This window comes from Nanorana parkeri, unplaced genomic scaffold (genome assembly GCF_000935625.1).
Source record: "Nanorana parkeri isolate BGI_ZX_2015 unplaced genomic scaffold, ASM93562v1 scaffold3, whole genome shotgun sequence".
Classification (NCBI taxonomy): Eukaryota; Metazoa; Chordata; class Amphibia; order Anura; family Dicroglossidae; genus Nanorana; species Nanorana parkeri.
Window position 1 is genome coordinate 5197635 of NW_017306271.1, and position 21116 is coordinate 5218750.

The following is a 21116-nucleotide window of genomic DNA, read 5'->3' on the forward strand; positions in this document are numbered from 1 at the left end:
CAAGTAATTGGCCAGGGGTTGTAGATGTTTCCTTTGACTCTGGCATAGATTTCCTGCTGAAAAGTCTCTAGGTGGACCAGGTACAGTCCCCAGTTTCTGAGTAAAAAGAGCCAAAGGAATGAGGATAGTGATCTTTGGCAAAAGATCCTTGAGAAGATATAGCACCCATATAATGTTCCATATTTTTGAAGCTCATTATGTTCTTGCAAAGTCAGACCACAAATTTTAGGGAGGTGTGGCTTACTGTGAACTCGGCATCAATAATGAGGATCATTAGTTCTCCCACCAGAAGTATTATGATCACCTGAAGAGGATATGGCAAGCTGAGTGTCTGTATTTTTTAACAGTTACGGTTCCCCTTAAGTGTATATAGTATGCAGCTGTGTTATCGTACTTAAAACATAAAAAAAACCAACTATGTGGGCAAGTTGAATTCATTTAAGATGAAGCTACGATTGCTCTTAGGTTAGTAAACCTGCAAAAGTATGAGAGTCAAAAGGAAGGATACTTTATTTTCCATTTTGTATTTTCTGCTCTGTGCTGCCCATTTCTCCTAAAAGCTTGATGGCTGATTTGATACCACTGGATTTATGCCATGGACAGTGTCCAAGTAGCTTAGTCCTGGCAGATGAGGATTTGCCTTTTCCAACTCTAGCTCCATCAGAAGGTCAGTTTTCTAGCTTGTTATTGTCCTTGTTAGTTATTTTTGAAAAAGTCTTTAGTCTCTCAAATAAAGGTATGGGTTAGTGGTGGGCAATTTGTAATACAAGCTAAAAATAGATGTTTAAACCCACATCTGAGAGAAAAAGGGCATTTTTAATAGTTATTTTCAATAAATTCACAAAAAAAATGTCCTCCTTGGACTTGGAACCCTAAAGACTTTATTGGTAAGAATAATAGTTAGGAGGACAACTTCTGAGGAAGAACACATACATAAAAGGGTTAGGCAGAGAAACACCTCCAATAATCATATTCAAAGGCTCAACGAACATCCTGGCAACAACTAAACACAGTCATTGGCACACTTTAGTACTAAGAAAAAAATTGAGCATCTGCTCTGCCTTGTGTCACATCAGTAAGTCACAAAGTTCAGTTAACTAAAGCAAAGCTGTGGGGCACTTGCTTCTTTTTGGTCAGTGGACTACAAAGACACTGCTTGCACCCATTACAGTCAGATGATATCAGAACCACTGTACATTATGTCATGGCCATATATCACCTACAATAAAGACCTTCATCTCAGGATTATCAACAAATAAAGTTTACTTCTTACAGGTTCATATTTACTGGTCTCTAATGGAAATAGGCACACAGGAATATACACTCACTGGCCGCTTTATTAGGTACAGCTCTTCAACTGTTCGTTAACACAAATATCTAAATCAGCCAATCACATGACAGTAACTCAATACATTTGGGCATGTAGACATGGTCAAGAAGGTCTGCTGAAGTTCAAACCAAGCATCAGAATGGGGAAGAAAGGGGATTTAAGTGACTTTGAACATGGCATGGTTGTTGGTGCCTGACAGGTTGTTGGTGTCAGAAGGTCAGTTTTCTAGCTTGTTATTGTCCTTGTTAGTTATTTTTGAAAAAGTCTTTAGTCTCTTAAATAAAGCATTGTCAATTTTTTCAGCGCTTTTGTAGGTTTAAACAAAACGTGCAGATTCCTCATCCCTGTTTTAAAGGGTGATCTCGAGACCTTGTGATTCTAAGGCCAATGTCAAACTTTTAGAGGATGAAATTGTATACGAGTATCATGACAAAAATGAGGTTACTAGAGGATTAGGCTGTGTTTTTCCAACTGTAGCTTAAACAATGACATTCCTCTAAAAGTCAAAAGACTATTAGTAGAAACCAATATCTGGTAGTGTGTGAGCACACCTGTGTGGCTGATTCAAAGAAGTTAGCAGGCATTTGCAGCACAGAGGTCTCAGAATTGTGCACCAGAACAGTGTTGCTAGTAGCAGGTCTGTACTAAGATTAGTTCCACAGCATTGCATACAACATAGTTTAGCACATATTCCCTGGAGTATTCAATCAGATCTTCCAGTTCTGCTGGAATGAGTCCAAATCATTCCTTCATTGCTCATTTAAGGACCATTGACCTGGTCAAGAGCTTTCAATCTTCTAGCCATGGAGCATCATATTTTAGTTTCTTCCAGATTTGCACGGACCTCTATAAGGCTTTCATTTAGTGTTGATCTCTTGCAGTGAGAGTTCTGAAAGATCATGATGCACAGTAAGCTTAGATGGAGATCTATGAGATTGTGCTTCCCGAAGGTGTAAAATCCTGAGCTTTGCCTTTTACTTAACATCTTGCACTAAGAGTTCCCTGCGTCAGTTCAAGGCTTCAGTTATGGGTTCCACCATATAAATGTCTACTAGGAAGACAAATATACTTTGCAGACAGATGCTGATGATTCTAATAGCTGCCAAACAGATGATATATACAATCTCCTAATTTGCTGCTTCATTAAAAAATGCAGGACAAGAAACTGACATACAGCGCACAACTGTTTCCCATAGGTCTAGGAATTGGCTTGACAACTCATCTCTAGAAGTTTTTTTTAGTACTTTAGTTTCCTCTGACCTTCTGAATTAGTTTTATAACATGCTTAGTTTGAGGTTGTGCACTGCGTATGTGTGGAATATTTATTCTGGATTACCATAAAATCTGGGGAATATATAAAAACAGCTTTTGGCAAACACAGGAGAAGTATAGGAGTTTACTTGTGTGGCCATGTGCTTAGACCAAACTGTCAAGCTTTCACAGTGGATGCTAAGCTTAATAGCAAGTTGGGCACATACAGGAGGCTGTTAGAATGAAATTGCTTTGACTATTGAGATTCCAGTAGCTGTTATAGTTGATTTCCCTGAGACCTGAAATGAGCAGAGGTAAGTAATGTGGACAGTTTTTGTCAGATAGATGAACTCACCTGACTGAAGATGCAGCATATGCAAGTGCCATTCAGTGCAAATCAGACACATAAACGATGCAGTATATTCAAGCAGGTGGAGGTCAAAAAAAGAATATGGATTCCCCCACCTTAGAAACACGTTTTAAATTGAAGGCAGGGACTCCAAATTATCAAGAAGGAAACATATCACACAAATGGTGTGTAGATTTCCAAGCAAAAACATTCAATGTACCTAACACAGTGGTCACCAGTTGGCAAGATATCAAGAAACCAAATGGAATAGGTACACAATAAACATAATGTAATCACATTATCTCTACAACTGTAAGAGAAAGAATGCCTCTGAAGTGGTTTTCTGCAGCTTTAGTAGCACAAAAGCACTCCAGGTAATAGTTCCATCAGCTAGGAAAAGGAAAATGAGGCTACGGTCAGCATAACTGTACAACAGAAAACTTGCAACAGAAACCTAAATTCTTCAGATAAGAATGTTTTCCCAAAGTGCAGAGACCAGTGTCAGCATGGATCCAGCAAATCTGCTGGAACAGTGTGATGCTATCAAATTATTATGAACCAAAATGCTAAGGGACACTTCCATGCCATGGAAAATTCCAGTTATTCTGAAGGTTTTATCAAGTACTAAATAGATGTACCTAATAAACTGGCCACTGAATGTAATTTACACTGCACGCACAATATACACAAGACAAAAGCAAACAGAGATCACTAATCATAAAAAAAAAAAAAAGCTGAAAAAGTATTTTAACTTTATTTAGGTCATTCAGTAAAATAAACCGCAAAAAATGATAAATATCCTAACTAGCAGTTAAAACTATTCTTCAAGATAGAATTCCACATATAACAAGAATGAAACAGATACATTTTGAACATTTCACTATACTAAACCTGTACCGAGAGAAACAAAGGTTGTCATTGTTGACCTTATAGTCTCTGGATTTAATACATCCTAGTTGAAGGTAAAGCAGGTATGCAGATCAACACGATTAAAGCGAGGTCAGAACTGATCTGCACACTTGTGCCAGGATAGTACTGAAGTCTGAAGCAACAAGATCAGCATGGCAGCTAGGAGCAAGTCATTTCAGAAGGAAAGATTAGCAATGGCAACCTCCATACTTTAACTGATTTTATTCAAAATAGTTACCAAATGGTAATTGTACCGTGTAGCACATAAAAAAAACTATAACTAGCAGAGATGATTCTTTTACAAAAACTAAGAAAACAGTGGCAACAAATCTGCCATCTCGGCAAACATGGGAATGAAAAAGGTTACAGAAAAAATTATCTGGTCATGTGCACTACAGCTTAGTCAGATATTACAGAATTTCAGCTAAGCTTCTTATAACCTATTCATGTTTACAGTGTACATTTAATATACTACATTCCTACAAAAATTACATTTTATATGGGCCACAGATACCTGCTCAAATAAAAATAAAAAAGTGCACAGGGATTTTAGTAGTATAAAATATATGCGACATCCACCTAAGTAGATTTAATATGTTCCACAACCTCCTACTGAGCATTAGTTTATTTACTGGCTTGTACATAACCTATTATATAAGTCTGCAACAACTAATCGATTATAATCGATAATGAGAATAGTTGGCAACGATTCTCATTATCGATCAGCGATTAGTTGTTGCAGCCCCAATATAGGGAAGGGAGCGAGAGGGGAAGGGAGCGAGAGGGGAAGGGAGCGAGAATTTGTATTTGACTACAACCAATCGATTAACTGAAAAAAATAATCGGGCAACGAATCAATTATAAAAATAAGCGTTAGCTGCAGCCCTACTATTATATATAAATTATAGCCAGAGTTTCTAACTTGATTCCCTCATAGAAGACAAATATTTTGCTTGAAAGGTTTGGTATAAGGCTTGTAGCCTTTGTGTAATCATTCACGATCAAATAGAGAGAGAAATATGACAGATACCCAAGACAAAATAATAAGAAACTTAAAAAATACTGTGCTAAAAACACACAAAAACAAGAAACATGGAATATCATGAGTGAAGGGATCATTTCTGGTGCTTTCGAGCCAATGGCCTTTGAAAACAGATGCAAATACTCATCTGACAACTGTTCCATGGTGCATTTAACAGACATCCTGTTTTGGGATTCATTTGGCCAACTGACTATCAACATTTCTATCAGTTAAAAGAGCCAATTACAAAACAGCAAAGAACCGAGTAGTTCTGTGAGCTGGCACAATGAAAATGGATGTCAATAAAAAGAACTGGTATTCATTTCCGGGGAGGTTTGTTGAAAGAAAAAAAAAAGAATGATTTGTAGCTGCCAGAAAAGGTCTTTTAACAAATAGATAATTATATACAAAAATACTGTAAAATATAAAAAAAAGGACTTAGTGGTATTTTTTTTTCAATTCAGTAATCTTCCATGATGACACCCTTAACCTGGAAGATGATGTCACCTACGTAATGGGATGGGAAGAGCTAAAAAGCCCTGACCTACAACACCATCTCCGTTTTTTTTCTTAGTATTAAAGCCCATGGACAGCGAAGAACCCCAAACATATTACAGAAAAGAAATCACTGTATTATCATAGACCGTCCAGGAATAAGAATTACTTTTGTTATTTGAACTTCATTTTCCCTGTAACACCCTTGACCTAACAGGATCCGAAAGATGAATTTTGGTGGAACATATTTCCTCCAATTATGAAGGCAAACATTCTGTAGAATAAAGGGTAAATAAAACTTCACTTGTGCAAGTGCAATCTACAGAAGGAAAATACGTCACCATATGCATATAAACATTTGATGGTACAGTTGAGTGCCAAGTCAGAGGTCTGACATGCATCCTCTCAACAAGCAGACTGAATAACAGTAACCATTTTCAACACACATAAGCATCTCCTCTCAATAAAAATGTGTATTATGACTAGGCTTTAATCAAAATAGGTACTAATAGAAAAATGTGAGAAGACAGATTTAAATTGCTGAAACACTACTAATCTCAGGTATGGGTTAGTGGTGGGCAATTTGTAATACAAGCTAAAAATAGATGTTTAAACCCACATCTGAGAGAAAAAGGGCATTTTTAATAGTTATTTTCAATAAATTCACAAAAAAAATGTCCTCCTTGGACTTGGAACCCTAAAGACTTTATTGGTAAGAATAATAGTTAGGAGGACAACTTCTGAGGAAGAACACATACATAAAAGGGTTAGGCAGAGAAACACCTCCAATAATCATATTCAAAGGCTCAACGAACATCCTGGCAACAACTAAACACAGTCATTGGCACACTTTAGTACTAAGAAAAAAATTGAGCATCTGCTCTGCCTTGTGTCACATCAGTAAGTCACAAAGTTCAGTTAACTAAAGCAAAGCTGTGGGGCACTTGCTTCTTTTTGGTCAGTGGACTACAAAGACACTGCTTGCACCCATTACAGTCAGATGATATCAGAACCACTGTACATTATGTCATGGCCATATATCACCTACAATAAAGACCTTCATCTCAGGATTATCAACAAATAAAGTTTACTTCTTACAGGTTCATATTTACTGGTCTCTAATGGAAATAGGCACACAGGAATATACACTCACTGGCCGCTTTATTAGGTACAGCTCTTCAACTGTTCGTTAACACAAATATCTAAATCAGCCAATCACATGACAGTAACTCAATACATTTGGGCATGTAGACATGGTCAAGAAGGTCTGCTGAAGTTCAAACCAAGCATCAGAATGGGGAAGAAAGGGGATTTAAGTGACTTTGAACATGGCATGGTTGTTGGTGCCTGACAGGCTGGTTTGAGTATTTCAGCAAATGCTGATCTACTGGGATTTGCATACACAACCATCTTTAGGGTTTACAGAGAATGGTCTGAAAAAGAGAAAATATCTAGTGAGTGGCAGCTCTCTGGGCAAGAATACGTTGTTGATGCCAGAGGTCAGAGGAGAATGGCCAGACTGGTTCAAGCTGATAGAAAGGCAACAGTATCTCAAATAACCACTCGTTACATCCGAGGTATGCAGAATACCAACTCTAAACACACAACACATTGAACCTTGAAGCAGATGGGCACAGCCACAGAAGTCCACACTGAGTGCCACTTCTGCCAGCTAAGAACAGGAAACTGAGGCTACAGTTTGCAAGGGCTCACCACAATTATAAAATAGAAGATTGGAAAAACATTCCCTGGTCTGATGAGTCTCGATTTCTGTAGTGACATTCGGATGGTTTGGTCTGTAGCGACATTCGGATGGTCGGGTCTGAATTTGATGTAATCAACATGAAAGCATGGATACATCCTGCCTTGTATTAACGGTTCAGAGTGATGGAGCTTCGCATCATGGATGTGCACCCGACAAATCTGCAGCAACTGTGTGATGCTATCATGTCAGTATGGCCCAAACTTAATGTTTCCATCACTTTGTTGAATCAATGTCACGAAAAATTAAAGCAGTTCTGAAGACAAGAGGGGTCCAACCCGGTACTATATAATAAAGTGGCCAGTGAGTGTATTTACATACTGTGAGGCCCTGGCTGGGAGGAGCAGGTCACCTATGTTTGTTGCCTACAGATGGTGCGGAGCTCCAGGATTTGTGTCTGCTATGGGGGAAACAAACTTTGTTGTTTTCTCAGATCTTAGTTTCTGGTTTGGGTCCTGGAACCTTTGGGTTTGGATCCTGGCTTTGTAGGGCTTTGGCTGGCATAAATCATCCAGTCGAAGGTCCACATTTTATGTTAAGCAGACCTCAATTATGACTTCTGCTCGGGTCTCTATCTCTCTCCCTCATTCTCTCTGCTGTGAGTCTGCTGCTGGGTAAAAAGGCTGACTGCTGACAGAACGCAAAAACAATGTGCATGTGCTGCCTGTTTGTTTTGGGGAACCCATTAGGGGACATCCTGTTAGTCAGGAACTGACATAAGATCAATTAGTTGCTTGGACACGCAGAGTATTGTTTGTTGTGAAAGACAAACTTGCTTGGATTTTTCCTGGGTGTCTGAGTCTCCTGCATTATCTATCGCTGCCACTACTAGCTGAGCCTGTCCCCCTTATAATATGTATTTATTACATAATTATAACTGGTTAACTCTGATTACCATGCATACAATTATTTCTTCTGCCTACATGTTATAGAGACACACATACTTTAGGACGCACTCCAGGAGCATTTTTTTTATTAACCCTTGCAGTGAGGGTACCCCCACACTGCAAGGAATAACTGCACGTTTTTGTCACCTGATGTTCTCAGCTGGCTTGTTCTTAGACTGGTCCATAGAGCCTCTCCCCCTTATCTGCAGTGGTCTAAGGTCTTGTAAATTATTAGGTCTATACACAGCATATAGGATGTGAGGACGTTGGGGAAAATTCCAATGCTGCAGCACAAGAGGAGACAGGCAGGAGGGAGCGCTGTGACAGCTCGGAGCTTCAGGTGAGCATAACTTTGTTATTTCTTAACCTAGGCAAAAACAAGCACTTAATCCTTTCAGTGCTTTACATTAGGGATGCATCGATATATCGGGCGAAAATGGCACTTTTGGCATAATGCCGAAAGTGCAATTTTCCTGCCGATACATCGGCGCATCCCTGATTTCCTTCCTCCCCGCTGGGCGCTGCTCTATGTCCCAGCGGGGAAAAGAGAAAGTGACAGCTGGGCGAGCGCTGCGGTGGACAGCGCTGTGAGCGGCCGGCGTCTCCTCCCACACCGCTCTGCCGCCTATCACAGTCCGGCAGAGCGGTGTGTGGGCGGAGACAGCGCTGTCACAGGAGGCTGGGCTTTCCTCTCTACACCGCTCGATCAGCCTCCTGTGACAGCGTGTCACAGAGAAGAGCAAGGTACAAACACTCAGTTTGTACATAATTGGAGGATATGGTATGTGTACTATATCCTCAATTATGAATGAATGGAAGTGATTTACATCACCCCATTTATTCATAATTGTAGTTATAGTAAACAAATAATGTTCTCATGTTATCAATGAACAGGAACACTCAGAGGATTCCTGTTCATTGATAACAGGGGACACAGAAAAAGATTGAGGACTTTGTGTTCTCAATCTCTTTTTCTAAAGGTTTCGTTTCGATTTTAAAATTCCCATTTCGGTGCACCTCTACTTTACATTGACCTATGCATTTCATACAACATTTAGGCTGTGTGCAGGCATTTAGATGCATCCTTTCTCCAGGTGGGCCACTAACTTGCGATGGCATTATGAGTGGCATTGGAGAGTGGGGTGAACACATGCAATGGATGTTCTGCTTGTTCATCCAACAGCCATGAAGTCTAAGGTTAAAAGTGACGAAAATACAGCTGGCAAGTTCTTCAGCCGCAAACCCCTTATGCTCAAACACAGAATCATCTATACAAGCATGCTAACTCTAAGTAAAATACCTTTCCCAGACAGGACTGCTGCCTAGTGCAAGGATAAAAATGCAGTAGCCACAGCAACGCATTCAAATCCATCTTGTGATGGACCAACTTTAACAAAGTGAATTCTGGTTTCTGGCTTTGGTTACTTCAGTTTTCTCCTTGAACTGTTTGTGGTAAGGTGGATTGTCTTATGAGGTGATATGAATCTACTGCCTATAGCCAACTTTTTATGTTAATTGGATAATAAACAATGAATAATATCTCAAGAGTACCTACACCAAGTATCACTCTTGTACTTAAAGCCAAATTCAACTTCCATTTAAAACCGGCTATATACATTCCAGGAGCATCAAAACAAAAGGCGTACAAAGTCTTACAGTTTGTTTCCTTTAAAAATCAGCCTAGCCTGAGTAAAAAAAAAAAAAACACTGCATCCAGGCAGTATGATTCAGAGTATGGATTGATTTCAATGCTGGTGTGCTGCTCCTGGTGTGTGCCGACCGGGGTGTCCGACGTTTGTACTAAAGGAGAAACAAAAAGGAGGAAGAATCGCTTCTTCCTCCTTTTTGTTTCCCCTTTATGCTTCAGAGTGGGATCCTTGCTTTCTGTGGGAAAGCAATGATCTCTTTGCAGAGGTCCAGCATGCTCCATACCAAGTCAGAGCTTTCCAATCAGAGGGGACAGAGCTTTTCTGATTGCAAAGCTATAGTTTTGGCTCAGTAGGGGGCATGTCAGACTTCTGCAATGAGACCACTGCTTCCATACAAAGAGCAAGTGTCCCAACTCTGCAGCTGCTGGCTGGGGACAGGCTGGCTGGGGTGACTCTTGCACCTGGAATGTATTTAGCCAATTCAAACTGAAGGCTTTCACTGAAAACAAGATTGCCATGTCTTGTACCTTGTAAGCACACGGAAGGCTTCAAGCACGATTGTTCTATACATAAGATAACAGGTATATGGAGGGGAAAATCAATATCTCAAAATCCTGTCAAAAGCGATAAACTGTTAACAGTTAATTAGAAGAGTAGATTCATATGATCCTATCAATCCCCAGAGGGCCTAGCTTTTGGCACTGCCGTTTTCAGGCTTTGAACATGCTTTCCTCCTACCCAGAGATATTACTCATGGACATGCGGAACCTATTTTATCACCAAAAACTCACCCAAGAACCACAGTGCTGGGAAATGTTACTCTATCTCACCTTCAGTAATAATATCACGATAAACATAATGTGCAAGTTCCGGACAGCCTCCTATAGAGTTTCTGTTGCATACAGTCCAGATATGTTTCTTTAAACCCCACTTCCAACCTTGAGTTTACACCAGCAAGTGTTCGCCCCACTGAGGAGACTTCAGCAAGAGAGAACTACCCCCCAAGGAAGGTAAGACTGTAGTTAACCTGCTGCACCAGTGCTACCCTCATTGGCAGTAAAACACTGAAGAGGGGTAATAGGGCAGGACTTTTAAAACCCTTTATTTCTTGTTTATTCAGGTTGATGGCATCTTCTCTTTGAGGTTAAGGGTGTCATCAAGATGGACTAGAAAAACTACAAGCTCATGATTAAGCTTTAGCTTTGTAAACAGAGGCCATTCAGTGCAACTCATAAAATGCTAAGAACAAGCCAAAAAAGTTCAGAAAAAAAAAATCCTCGTCTTACCCAATATCTTAAATGAATTGAACAAACTGAACAATGTCACATGACCTTAACACATGATGATCACAACTGACTTGTAACTGTTGAAATCCATCTTCACTGCATAAAAGTGACCATTGCTTTGGTTCAATCCATCCATGGATCCAGTTTATCCACAGTTTAGTTGAAACACAGAAAGTAAATGCTCAAAAAAAATGTAATAACCAGAAAGAAAAAAAATGTTATAAACTAGAAGCCAAGGTGTTGCGTTGTGAGCACAAAATATATGGTGCTCTCAAGACTCATTTGCTCCAGTGTGAGTTGGTGATGTTGGACTATGCTGTAGCAAGTCAAATTGCTGAGCTCTGTTACTGTGGCTTGGAATGTAATGAGCTGAGATAATTATCGAGCAGCTTAGCAATGCATGAATCGTCTGCCTCAATATTCGCTTCAATGAACTCAATCTCCAGATCGAGGGCAAGCTTCTAGTGGGAAAAGAACATGATTGAAACATATAATTCAACATTTTAATTGAGCTGCTGCTTCCCAAAATCTACTGACAGAATGACTGCACCTGCAAAGTAGACTTTTTTTCCTTCTTTTTAAGCACAAGGTAAGGAAAATAAAACTGAAGTGTATAACATTACATTATAATAACAGATATAATAATATACATATTTATAAAACATATTAAAAGAATAGCTTGTAAACTATCTTTTTCACATTTTAATTAACATACTAGAAATACATCAGCATACCTTCTCCTGAAGGAGGCTTTCAAAAGAAGGAAGTTTCAAACAAACTTTTACTTTTGTAGAAGACATTCTTCAGTGTGAAAAAAAAAAACTATACGTCTTTTTTAAGTGAAGGTAGCCTAATATGCAACAACAGAAAATTCAGACCACACACGCACATTGTCATTCAACTGACCTAATTTTAGAAGCCAGCCCTCTCTGTCAGGGTTGAAGAACGTGTGTGTCAGGTCGTTCCCATCGTCTTCTGGGATTTTGAAGGGTTCATTCTTAATACTATCATATAAATTCTGTAGAGAAAAAAACAAAAATAAGTATTTTTTCAAAATGTTCAGGTGCATGTTTAAACATAACAGCAGTGATTTTCAATTACTACAGCCTAACAAAATGGAGATGTTGCCAATAAAAACTAGACCAAAATGAAGGTCAACGCTAAAGCTGGCCATACTATACAATCTGATTTTACAATTTTTGCAAAATCACCTTTTATATTTACTAAAACTGTAATAAGTAATATGAGCACTATGGTGGTAGATGGTAGACCTACAGGAATGGTGCAAGTAAATTGTATAGTACGCTTAACACTTGCCCCACACACAATTACATTTTCTAGCAATTCCCCAAAACAATTTCAAGAAGCATCAATGGATGGATCGAGGCAACCCACCATCATCTATGTCATATACTTATTATATAAATAGTTACACACACTAAATTAATATATATATTATACACACACACACGGTAGGTGCCGAAGAACTGTAGTTTCTGGTTGCTTGAGTTAATCGTAAACACATTTGGCTGCCGACCATGGAATCTAGCCGCTGGCAGGCAGCAAAATGTAAACAAAGAATTTCATTATCAACTAAATAAGTTTAGATAAATAATAATAATAAAATGTGCACCAAGCAACCAACTATTTTTTAATGTGCATCAAGCCACTGGCAAAAAAATATGTTTTCGATTTTCTTTTTCCCCAGTTTCCTTGGATGCCAGGTGATGGGGAGTTTTGATATATATATATATATATACATACACACACACACACACACACACACACTGTATATAGTAGTAGCTTGTACTTATCCATTCAATAGTTTTTTAGATCGATTGCTGGGTGATGGTGGTTGAAATTATTAGAAAACTACCAGCTGGCCATACGGCCAGAAATTATCTAGTGATTTCAATTTTCAACCAGCTATCAATCATGAATATGACTTAGCCAATCAAAACAACCAACCACCAATAGTGTCAATTGAAAATGTGAAACGTTTAAACTATTGATGTTGAGTTGCCTTGATCTGTTTGGCAGACTTTTTTTTTTTTTAAACTGGTTGAAGGCAGAGCATATTGCAAAAAAATTACCAGAGTGTATGGTTAGCAGACATGAACCTGTAAGAATATAAAAAATAAATAAAAAATGGGAGCTTCCGTTGCCAGCTTGGTTTTAGGATGCATTCTGTAGACTTTCATCCCTGTCCTGGCTTCACTATCTAGTTACTCAATCACCCGGAACAATCATGGAGCCAATGAAAAGTATAAAATATTGTGGTGTCTGTATACCACATCAAGGTTCCCAATGAAGGAAGGCTTGGACCACATGAGCTAGCAGCCAGAGAAATTACAGCTAATGATGGAAGTGATGTAACAGACTTCCACCTTTAGGGAGAGAAGGAGGAGAGATCAGCGCTGGGGAAAATGCTGATCTCTCCGCCTTCTCTCTAATAGTAGCCGTTGTGCCGGTGTTCTCGGTCCCCGGCACCGAAAGGGGTGACAGCGGTGCCCCCGATAACCAGCAGCGCCAACAGATGGAGGGGGGGCGCCACAATATAGGGTCAAACAAGTGATTGGCCAGCTGTAGAGCCAGCCGAACGCTTGTATGTAACAGCTGGTAATGCCCGTTTACCTTCCTGGCGGAACCCGGCTTGTGCGCGGCCACTAGGGAGTGTGCGCGAACAGAAAAAGTATTTGCATAAATGTACGTCCACCCGCAAGGAAGCATCCGCCATCCGCCCGTATTTTTACAATGGGTGGACGGCAAGGGGTTAAAGCAACCCACAACATCCAGACTTAATTTATTGGTGACACGGCCAAACAATGTTAAAAATTTGCCCGAGTAGACACTAGCAGCATTACCTGTGTCTCCCAGTTGCTGATCTTTTCCCCATTACTGGCTTACTATGCCTTGTTCTGCACCGTTTCGCTGTGTGAAGGTGGCCATCTTGGTAAAGCCAAGGCTTTGCTTCCTCGTGTCAGAGCCTCCAGCAAGGAGAAAGGTTAGCAGCATAGTAGTGACATCACCAAATCTCACTCCAAATTTCCCAATACTAGCAGTTAGATGCAGCAGAGCCTTAGCTCTCTCATTGCAGATATAACTGCTATTAGGCTGCAAATACAGGAGTGCCTAGGCATCCTCACATACCAGAAGATGCTCTGCCATTATCCAGGAGCAATTCCAGACAAAATACTTTTTTTTAGGATACTGGGGTTAGATCTAAAACTTCAAAACAACATAGCAAATCTTCACTTGAGTTCAGTTCCACTCTACATACTAATGTGCAGGGTGAAAATGACTCCGTGACACACTGCATGTAATAACTAACATATGCACCAATATATGTTTATATTAAAATTTAAAAAAACCTCACCCTTAATAAATCTTCTGGAAGATCTCCACCTTCATTAATCCCACGATTCATAGATATAAAGCGTTCTACTGGAGGTTTGTCCCTTACATTGGGATTGTGTAAACTGGTGTTCAACATGATGATGGCAAAAGACAGGACGTAGCATGTATCTGATACAAGACAAAGAACAGCATTTATAAATCAGTACTCAGCACACATTAAAAAAAAAGAAATAGAAAACAACATCTACCAGCAAACATCTGGTAATTAAACCATAAGGAGGTGTGCGAGTATGTTAACATGAGACAGAACATAACCAACTTGTAACTCCTGAAATATTTTTTGTTTAATCAGATTTTATTTATGCATTATAACGACTGTACAAAATATAAGGAGTAAAGACAGATGAAAAACCACAGTCACGCAGGACCAGCACCTGAAATATTTTTAGTGTCATACAATCAACAGTAACTGAATAGCGATTGTTGAATAAGAGAAGAAACCCCTAAAATTAACCAAAGGGAAAGCAGTGGAGATAAAAACCCAACTGTGAATAGTAATTAAATACCTTCTTGGCTTCTTATGTATATTTGGAACCCTAGCAGCAAGATTTCTGCATGTACGTTCACCTGCTATCACCACTACAGTGTCAGCTCTGGATACCACATTAATTTTGCACGGCACAAAAATGCAGCAAGGGGAATAAAGACTCAAAAGGTTTGGCTTTGTGTTGCTCAGATTAGTAAGCAATTCTAGAAACTCAAACAGACGGATTAGAGCGGTAGAAACAGCCAGCAGGTAACAACAATGTCACCCACCAAAATTAAAATATTACGTACAAGTGTAATTGTCTTTTTAACAATTCCATCCAGAGATTTAAAAAAAATATAATAATCCTGCCTGCAGTACAATACCTTATAGTTGAAATCTAGTTTAAAACAAGATTTTTTGAAAGAAGATATTCAGATCTAGCCTAAATCTAGGTTATTTGAAGGAAAAAAAAAATACTTGGAAGCAAGTTGCCTTGCATTGAAAGACACAGCAAAAACCAAGAACTCACAGCAATAGCGGTTGATGGCTTCCTTCTGTAGATCCTAAACTGGTTTTTGGTAGTATTTAAAAGGGACTGGACAAGGAAGAACACTCAACAAAATATAAATCAGCAAAACCAGCTAGGAAAACAAAAACTGGAACACAGAACAGGAACCCAGATGCAGGCATAAGGGCACAGTCAGTCTGGGAAAATACCTATCATAAAGGGTTTTTGTGTTATGATAAACCGCCATTAGTTGAGTTTTCAGTCATGCATGCTTTCCAAAACAGATACACATATAGGGGGGAGTATAGCAAAACTGGAGCAGACAAAATCTGGAAAAGTTGCCCATGGCAACTAATCAGCTTCTCTCTTCAGTTTGTTCAGTTAAGCTTTGAAAATGAAAGGTGGATGCGGATTGGCTATTACGCACAGCTGCTCCAGATTTTGTCTGCCCCAGTTTTTAAAAATTCCCCCCACTATGTATAGGAACTTACAGCGACACTAAACTGAGGAGTTAAATCTTAAAAATGCTTTCAAGTACCTTAACTTTTAACAGAAATGTAACTTATTTATATATCACTCAGCTGTAGATCCTCAAATCATCTCTGAATTGGTGCTGACACTGTCCTTCCTTCTGGAGGGTGGCTACTTTTGCTCCCCAAAAGTATGTGTGTTGTATAGTAGCCACCAACCCAAGCTCACTCCCGTGATGGACAACAATCTCAATACAAATTAGTAAACAAGCTCCCAAGCCTAGTGGTCAAGTTCAATCATCTGAAGAACACTTTCATGTCTGCTACACTCATAAGTAGCACATTCCATATTAAGAAACATCTGTTTGCTTTCATAGGTGTGGGAATAGCTTAATAAGACAGGTTCTGGGAAAAAGCTAAATGATTGTCAGAAAAAATATCAAACAGGACTGAGAGCCACTGGATTGGATCCATTGTCAGGATCCGCTGTCATTCACTAACATGCACTGGTGTGCTACAATGTCATTCATTTTGAATGAAACCCCAACCGATTAAGGCAATGCAACCGAGCTGCAATGCACTACCATGTGCTACATTCACAAAAAAGGGTTTTGGCTGCACTGGGGTTTGTTGGCAGCCGATTTAAAATTACATAAGGTACGTTAACACACAGGACAAGTGTCAACCCGGCAAATGCTTTCGGCACATTTTATTTATGGCGGTTTCTTAAATATATAAAATCTATAACAAATAAATATGCATTAACATACATCACAAAAGATTACCAGAGCACTGTGGGGGGAATTTATCAAAACTGGAGCAGACAGATGCTGGCAACCAAACAGCATCTCTCTTCAGCTTGTTCAGGTAAGATCTGAAAATGAGACAGAGAAGCTGAATGGTTGAAGGGCAAATCTGCTCCAGATGGTCTGATTCAGTTTTAATAAATCCCCCCGTGTGTTTTCTAGAGAAAAAAAACAGCAGTAGTTTCCTTCCTGGTTGGAGCTGGAGGGAGGGGGAGGGAGGGGGAGTAAGGGGGATTATTCACTGCTCCAAAGAATTCACTTGTGTGCAGATATCAGCTTGAGCTTTTCAATAAGGTTTTTACAACAGAAGGTAAGAAGAGACTAGAAATCAGGAGTCTTTTTTGTTAGGGTTTAGAATTGAGCATGATAGAACGTAAGAATTAAAAAAAAAAAACACATAACACATGAGAACACTTTATATTATGCCTATACTAACCCGTAGACTGAAACACTCCAGGATTACACAGACAGTAACGTGCTGCAAAAGCTTCCATCATTCGATCTATCTTCTGGGCCTCACCAGGCAGCCGGAAACTCCACAAAAACTGTCTGCAATAACCAATATCAGCACAATGAAAATATGTTAGAAAAAAACAAAACATAACAATGTTCTAATAAATTCTGCATTTAAGTTATTCACTACCTGAACAGGTATTTGTATTATGGCACACATGTGTAAAGTATGGCTTCATTTTAAAGAGACCCTGTCACCTGACCATTCATTATAACATATAATTGCTGTAAGATTATATGTTCATTTAACATATTTTATTATTATTATTTTAAAAAACTTTCCCTGATTCCCTAAGACGTCTGCAGGGCACTGCTCCCTTGGAGGTCATAGCAGCAGCCCCAGAAGACTCAAAGCTGTCACTCAACACGCTATAGTAATCCCCCTTCGTTCCTACCCCAGAAACTACACTCATAGAAAAGTAAGGGTTATGACGTGCAAGCTGGGGTGTTCTAGCAAGTGGAAAGGCAAGTGAATAAAAATGACCTAAAAAGGTAAAATAAATTGCAAGTAAGCATTTAAAAATGCTTTTTTGTCTGTTTTTGCATGCAGTATTTTGGTTGGCGACAGGGTCTTTAAAAAAGCTTGCTTTATATAATGTTTGGCTTAAGGTCAGGTTCTGAGGAAGGGGGTGTGCCCCAGAAACATGTAAACCGAGACCACACAGGGGCAGTGGACGCTGATGCTGCACGTCTTTTCAGACTTCCGCTGCTAGATGATTTGGCATCCCATTGTTTTCTACATGCCTTTTTACTACCGACTTTTTGTAAGTACAATACAGTTGTGCGTTTTTCATCATTAAAATTAGTTTTACACTATGGAGGCGCTCCTTTTTGATTTTTGTCTCTCAATGTTTGGCTTAGACTGAGGTTTGAGCCGTTTAACTCGTATGCCAAATAGTGGCCAACAGCAGCTACAGAATGAGGCTCCATTCACACAGGAGCAGTTGTCGGCGCATATTCGGCCGGGCGGAGCCGCTCTAAACAGAAAAAATAATGCCATTTAACGTGCATTGTTCAGACATTAGTGGCGGACACGCGGTTTCGCACGCAAAATAGTTCAAGCGCAATTTTTTGGCCAGATTCCGCACGTTCACGGCTATAAAATAGACGCAGTAAAATCCGTGTGGATGAAAGATTTTAGGGTTTGCATTGCCGCACAGTCTTACGCACGGAAAACTGAATGGCAAACGCTATATGCGAATGGAGCCTGAAACTGCCGCTTGTCAGGGGTAGTGCTTGACACCAGGAGGGGAAAGCAGTCAAGGATCCACACAGATCCTAGCCCTGGAATCCAGGAGATTTTTTTAATGACACACACACAATAATTTGGAAACAGACACAGGTAACGCAAAGCTTTAGGAGTACCATTAGCTTTATCAGTTTTTAGGGTCTAATGTCAAAGTATCAAAATGTCAGTAGTAGGCAAAAGCAACTTTCACTCCTGTGGGAAATAGAACTGCCTGGTTGGAAACTGAAGATACAGTGGGTGACTGTTCCTATCAGTGAACTGATTATAAAAAAAAGCTGAGCTTACATCTCAACAAAAAAATCCATGACTCTATGACATTTTATTAGTGTCACCATAAGGCATAGGACGTGTCATTGAATGGAGAAGCTATTATAGATTTTCAGATATAGCCAATGCATCTTGGAGAAAAATACAATCAACGTATACATATATACACACAAATATAAATTTTTAATTTATTTATTTATTTTACACATGCATATGGTCATAGCCCTAGGTTTTCAAAACGAATTGATCTGATCAATAAATGCTTATTTATTCCGCAACAAGCCTTCCTTCTTGTGATTGTATCACTGGCAGAGACATAGCTGCTTTTTTTCCTAAAGAGTGGCTCAACTTTTTTTATCCTCACACGGGTTTTCTTTAAGAACGACAAAAACCTTCAATTTGCATAACATGTAATGAACAAATGTTTGCCCAATGAACACCTCTAAAATTATTCTTAAGAAATGTTGCATGTAAAGGTCTGTAATACAGTACTTCCTTATGGTAAGCACCCAAAATTCCCTGCATAACAGCTGACATTTCAAAACAGGTCAACAATGGGTGGTCTATACCCATTGTTGACCTATACTGGCTGGCCAAAGCCAAAGAGGGAGTTATTCATGTTCTGGGGGCAGAGTTGGGGCTCTAGAGAAATAACTAGCCTCAGAGAATGGAAGCCATTGAATGAAGGTCTAAGCAGCTATACAGCATTGAGGGCATTGGTAGAAGGAAAGAGGACTGCACATAAAGAACATATTTTTAATGTAGGTAACTGCAAGTATAAACATTTGAAAACACATATTTCCTTTTTGTTTTAGTGCTTAATTAGGGTTTCTCCTGCTTAGCACTGCAAAAGCACTGTGACTACAGGAGTAACCAAGTACACCAAAGGTCTTTATGGTAAAGTATGGGTGTGTGCACTGAGCCTTTTTCAAAGCGTTTCAGATTTATCTGGCAAATAGTAAAGTTTAATTACAGCAGATCACTGGGTCATACCCAAAATCCGCAGGTTCTACCTGACACACCGCTCTAAATTCTGGTCATATACACCGATCAGCTATAATATTAGAACCACTCGCCTAAAATTGAGTAGGCCACCCTTTCGTCGCCAAAACAGTCCTGACTTGTCGAGGCATGGTCTCCACTAGACCTCTGAAGATATGCTGTGGTATCTGGCAACAAGCAGTCATTAGCAGATTCTTTAAGTTCGGAAAGTTGTGAGTTGCCAGACTTCACTCCCCACGTGCATCTATGAGCTTTGGCCGCCCATGATCCAGTTCATCGTTTTTCCTTCCTCGGACCACTTTTAGTAGGTCCTGACCACTGCAGACCGGGAACATCCCACAAATGCTGAAGTTTTGGAGTTGCTTTGACCCCGTCTTCCAACACATCAACTTCAAGGAAAAAATGTTCACTTGCTGCCTAATATATCCCACCCACTTCCAGGTGCCATTGTAATGAGATAATCAATGTTTTTCACTTCACCTCTCAGTGGTCATACTGTTATGGCTGATTGGTTAAAGCATGTTGTGACAACCAAATTTAACATTGCTTTAAAGAGTTTTGAATGAGGGGACATTCTGACTGGCTTCACCACATAGTTCTTATTTGAACACGTTTATACATGATATCCAGTATTTTTAGAATGCCAGGACATTCATCACATCAAAACTGTAGCACAAAACAAAACAATTTTCTGGCTGGCGTACGGAGGGATCAATAGCACATTCAGCTGCATGTTTACAGTTCGGATAAATACATTTTCTAATATCCCAAAAAAAGGATACTAAAATTTCAAAGCAAGCATTTAACCATATTCACAAAAATCTAGCAATGAAGAGATGGAAAACATATTCACAGAATTATGCAGACCACCTAGAATTGGCAAACACTTATGGGTGCCCCATAAAATTAAAGTCTGAAACAAAGAAACATTCATTTTTTTATGGGGTTTTAAGAAAGACTGTTGGCATGAAACTGTGCCAAACATCTTTCTGCCAATCCAGTATCCACATTCCCTACAAAGACCCCACTATTCACAAGAAAACACTGAGCCACAGACATTGAGCTGTATGGATCCTTTAATTCTGTGACCAGCAAAACCACCGGGATTTCCATATTATGCATACAATACGATACTGACCTTAGTGCTTGTACAAGATTCAGGTCTGCAAACTCATGGAGTTCAACGAATGCTTGAAGAACAAGGATATTAAAGTCATCCCTATCAAAAAAAAAAAAAATACACATGAACAACAGTATAACAGTACAGTAATAGTGATCTAATTATACAGTGGGGTATTATCACAAAATATTGATCTGCAAACTTTTTACTGTGAATAACTATGGATGTTGGAGCAAGACTGGCTCAGCCGGTGTGCACCTGCCGTTCTCTCTAGTGCTGGTGTGAAGGTGCGATGATACTGAACTATGCCAGTAAGGATCTGCCATGACACAGTCTATCACATTTAGAATTGAGAA

The 21116-nt window shown here is 39.4% G+C and overlaps 1 protein-coding gene across 1 annotated transcript in view; it reads right to left on the reverse strand.

The window, feature by feature from the left end:
- The window catches only part of CYTH3 (cytohesin 3), a 125591-nt gene that overhangs the window by 27832 nt on the left and 76643 nt on the right, over positions 1–21116 (reverse strand). The window contains exons 6-9 of the mRNA XM_018571864.1: positions 20779–20859; positions 17046–17158; positions 14316–14464; positions 11846–11957 (exon numbers count right to left, since the gene is read on the reverse strand). Coding sequence (XP_018427366.1) covers positions 11846–11957; positions 14316–14464; positions 17046–17158; positions 20779–20859 — 455 coding nt within the window. The remainder of the gene's footprint in view (positions 1–11845; positions 11958–14315; positions 14465–17045; positions 17159–20778; positions 20860–21116) is intronic.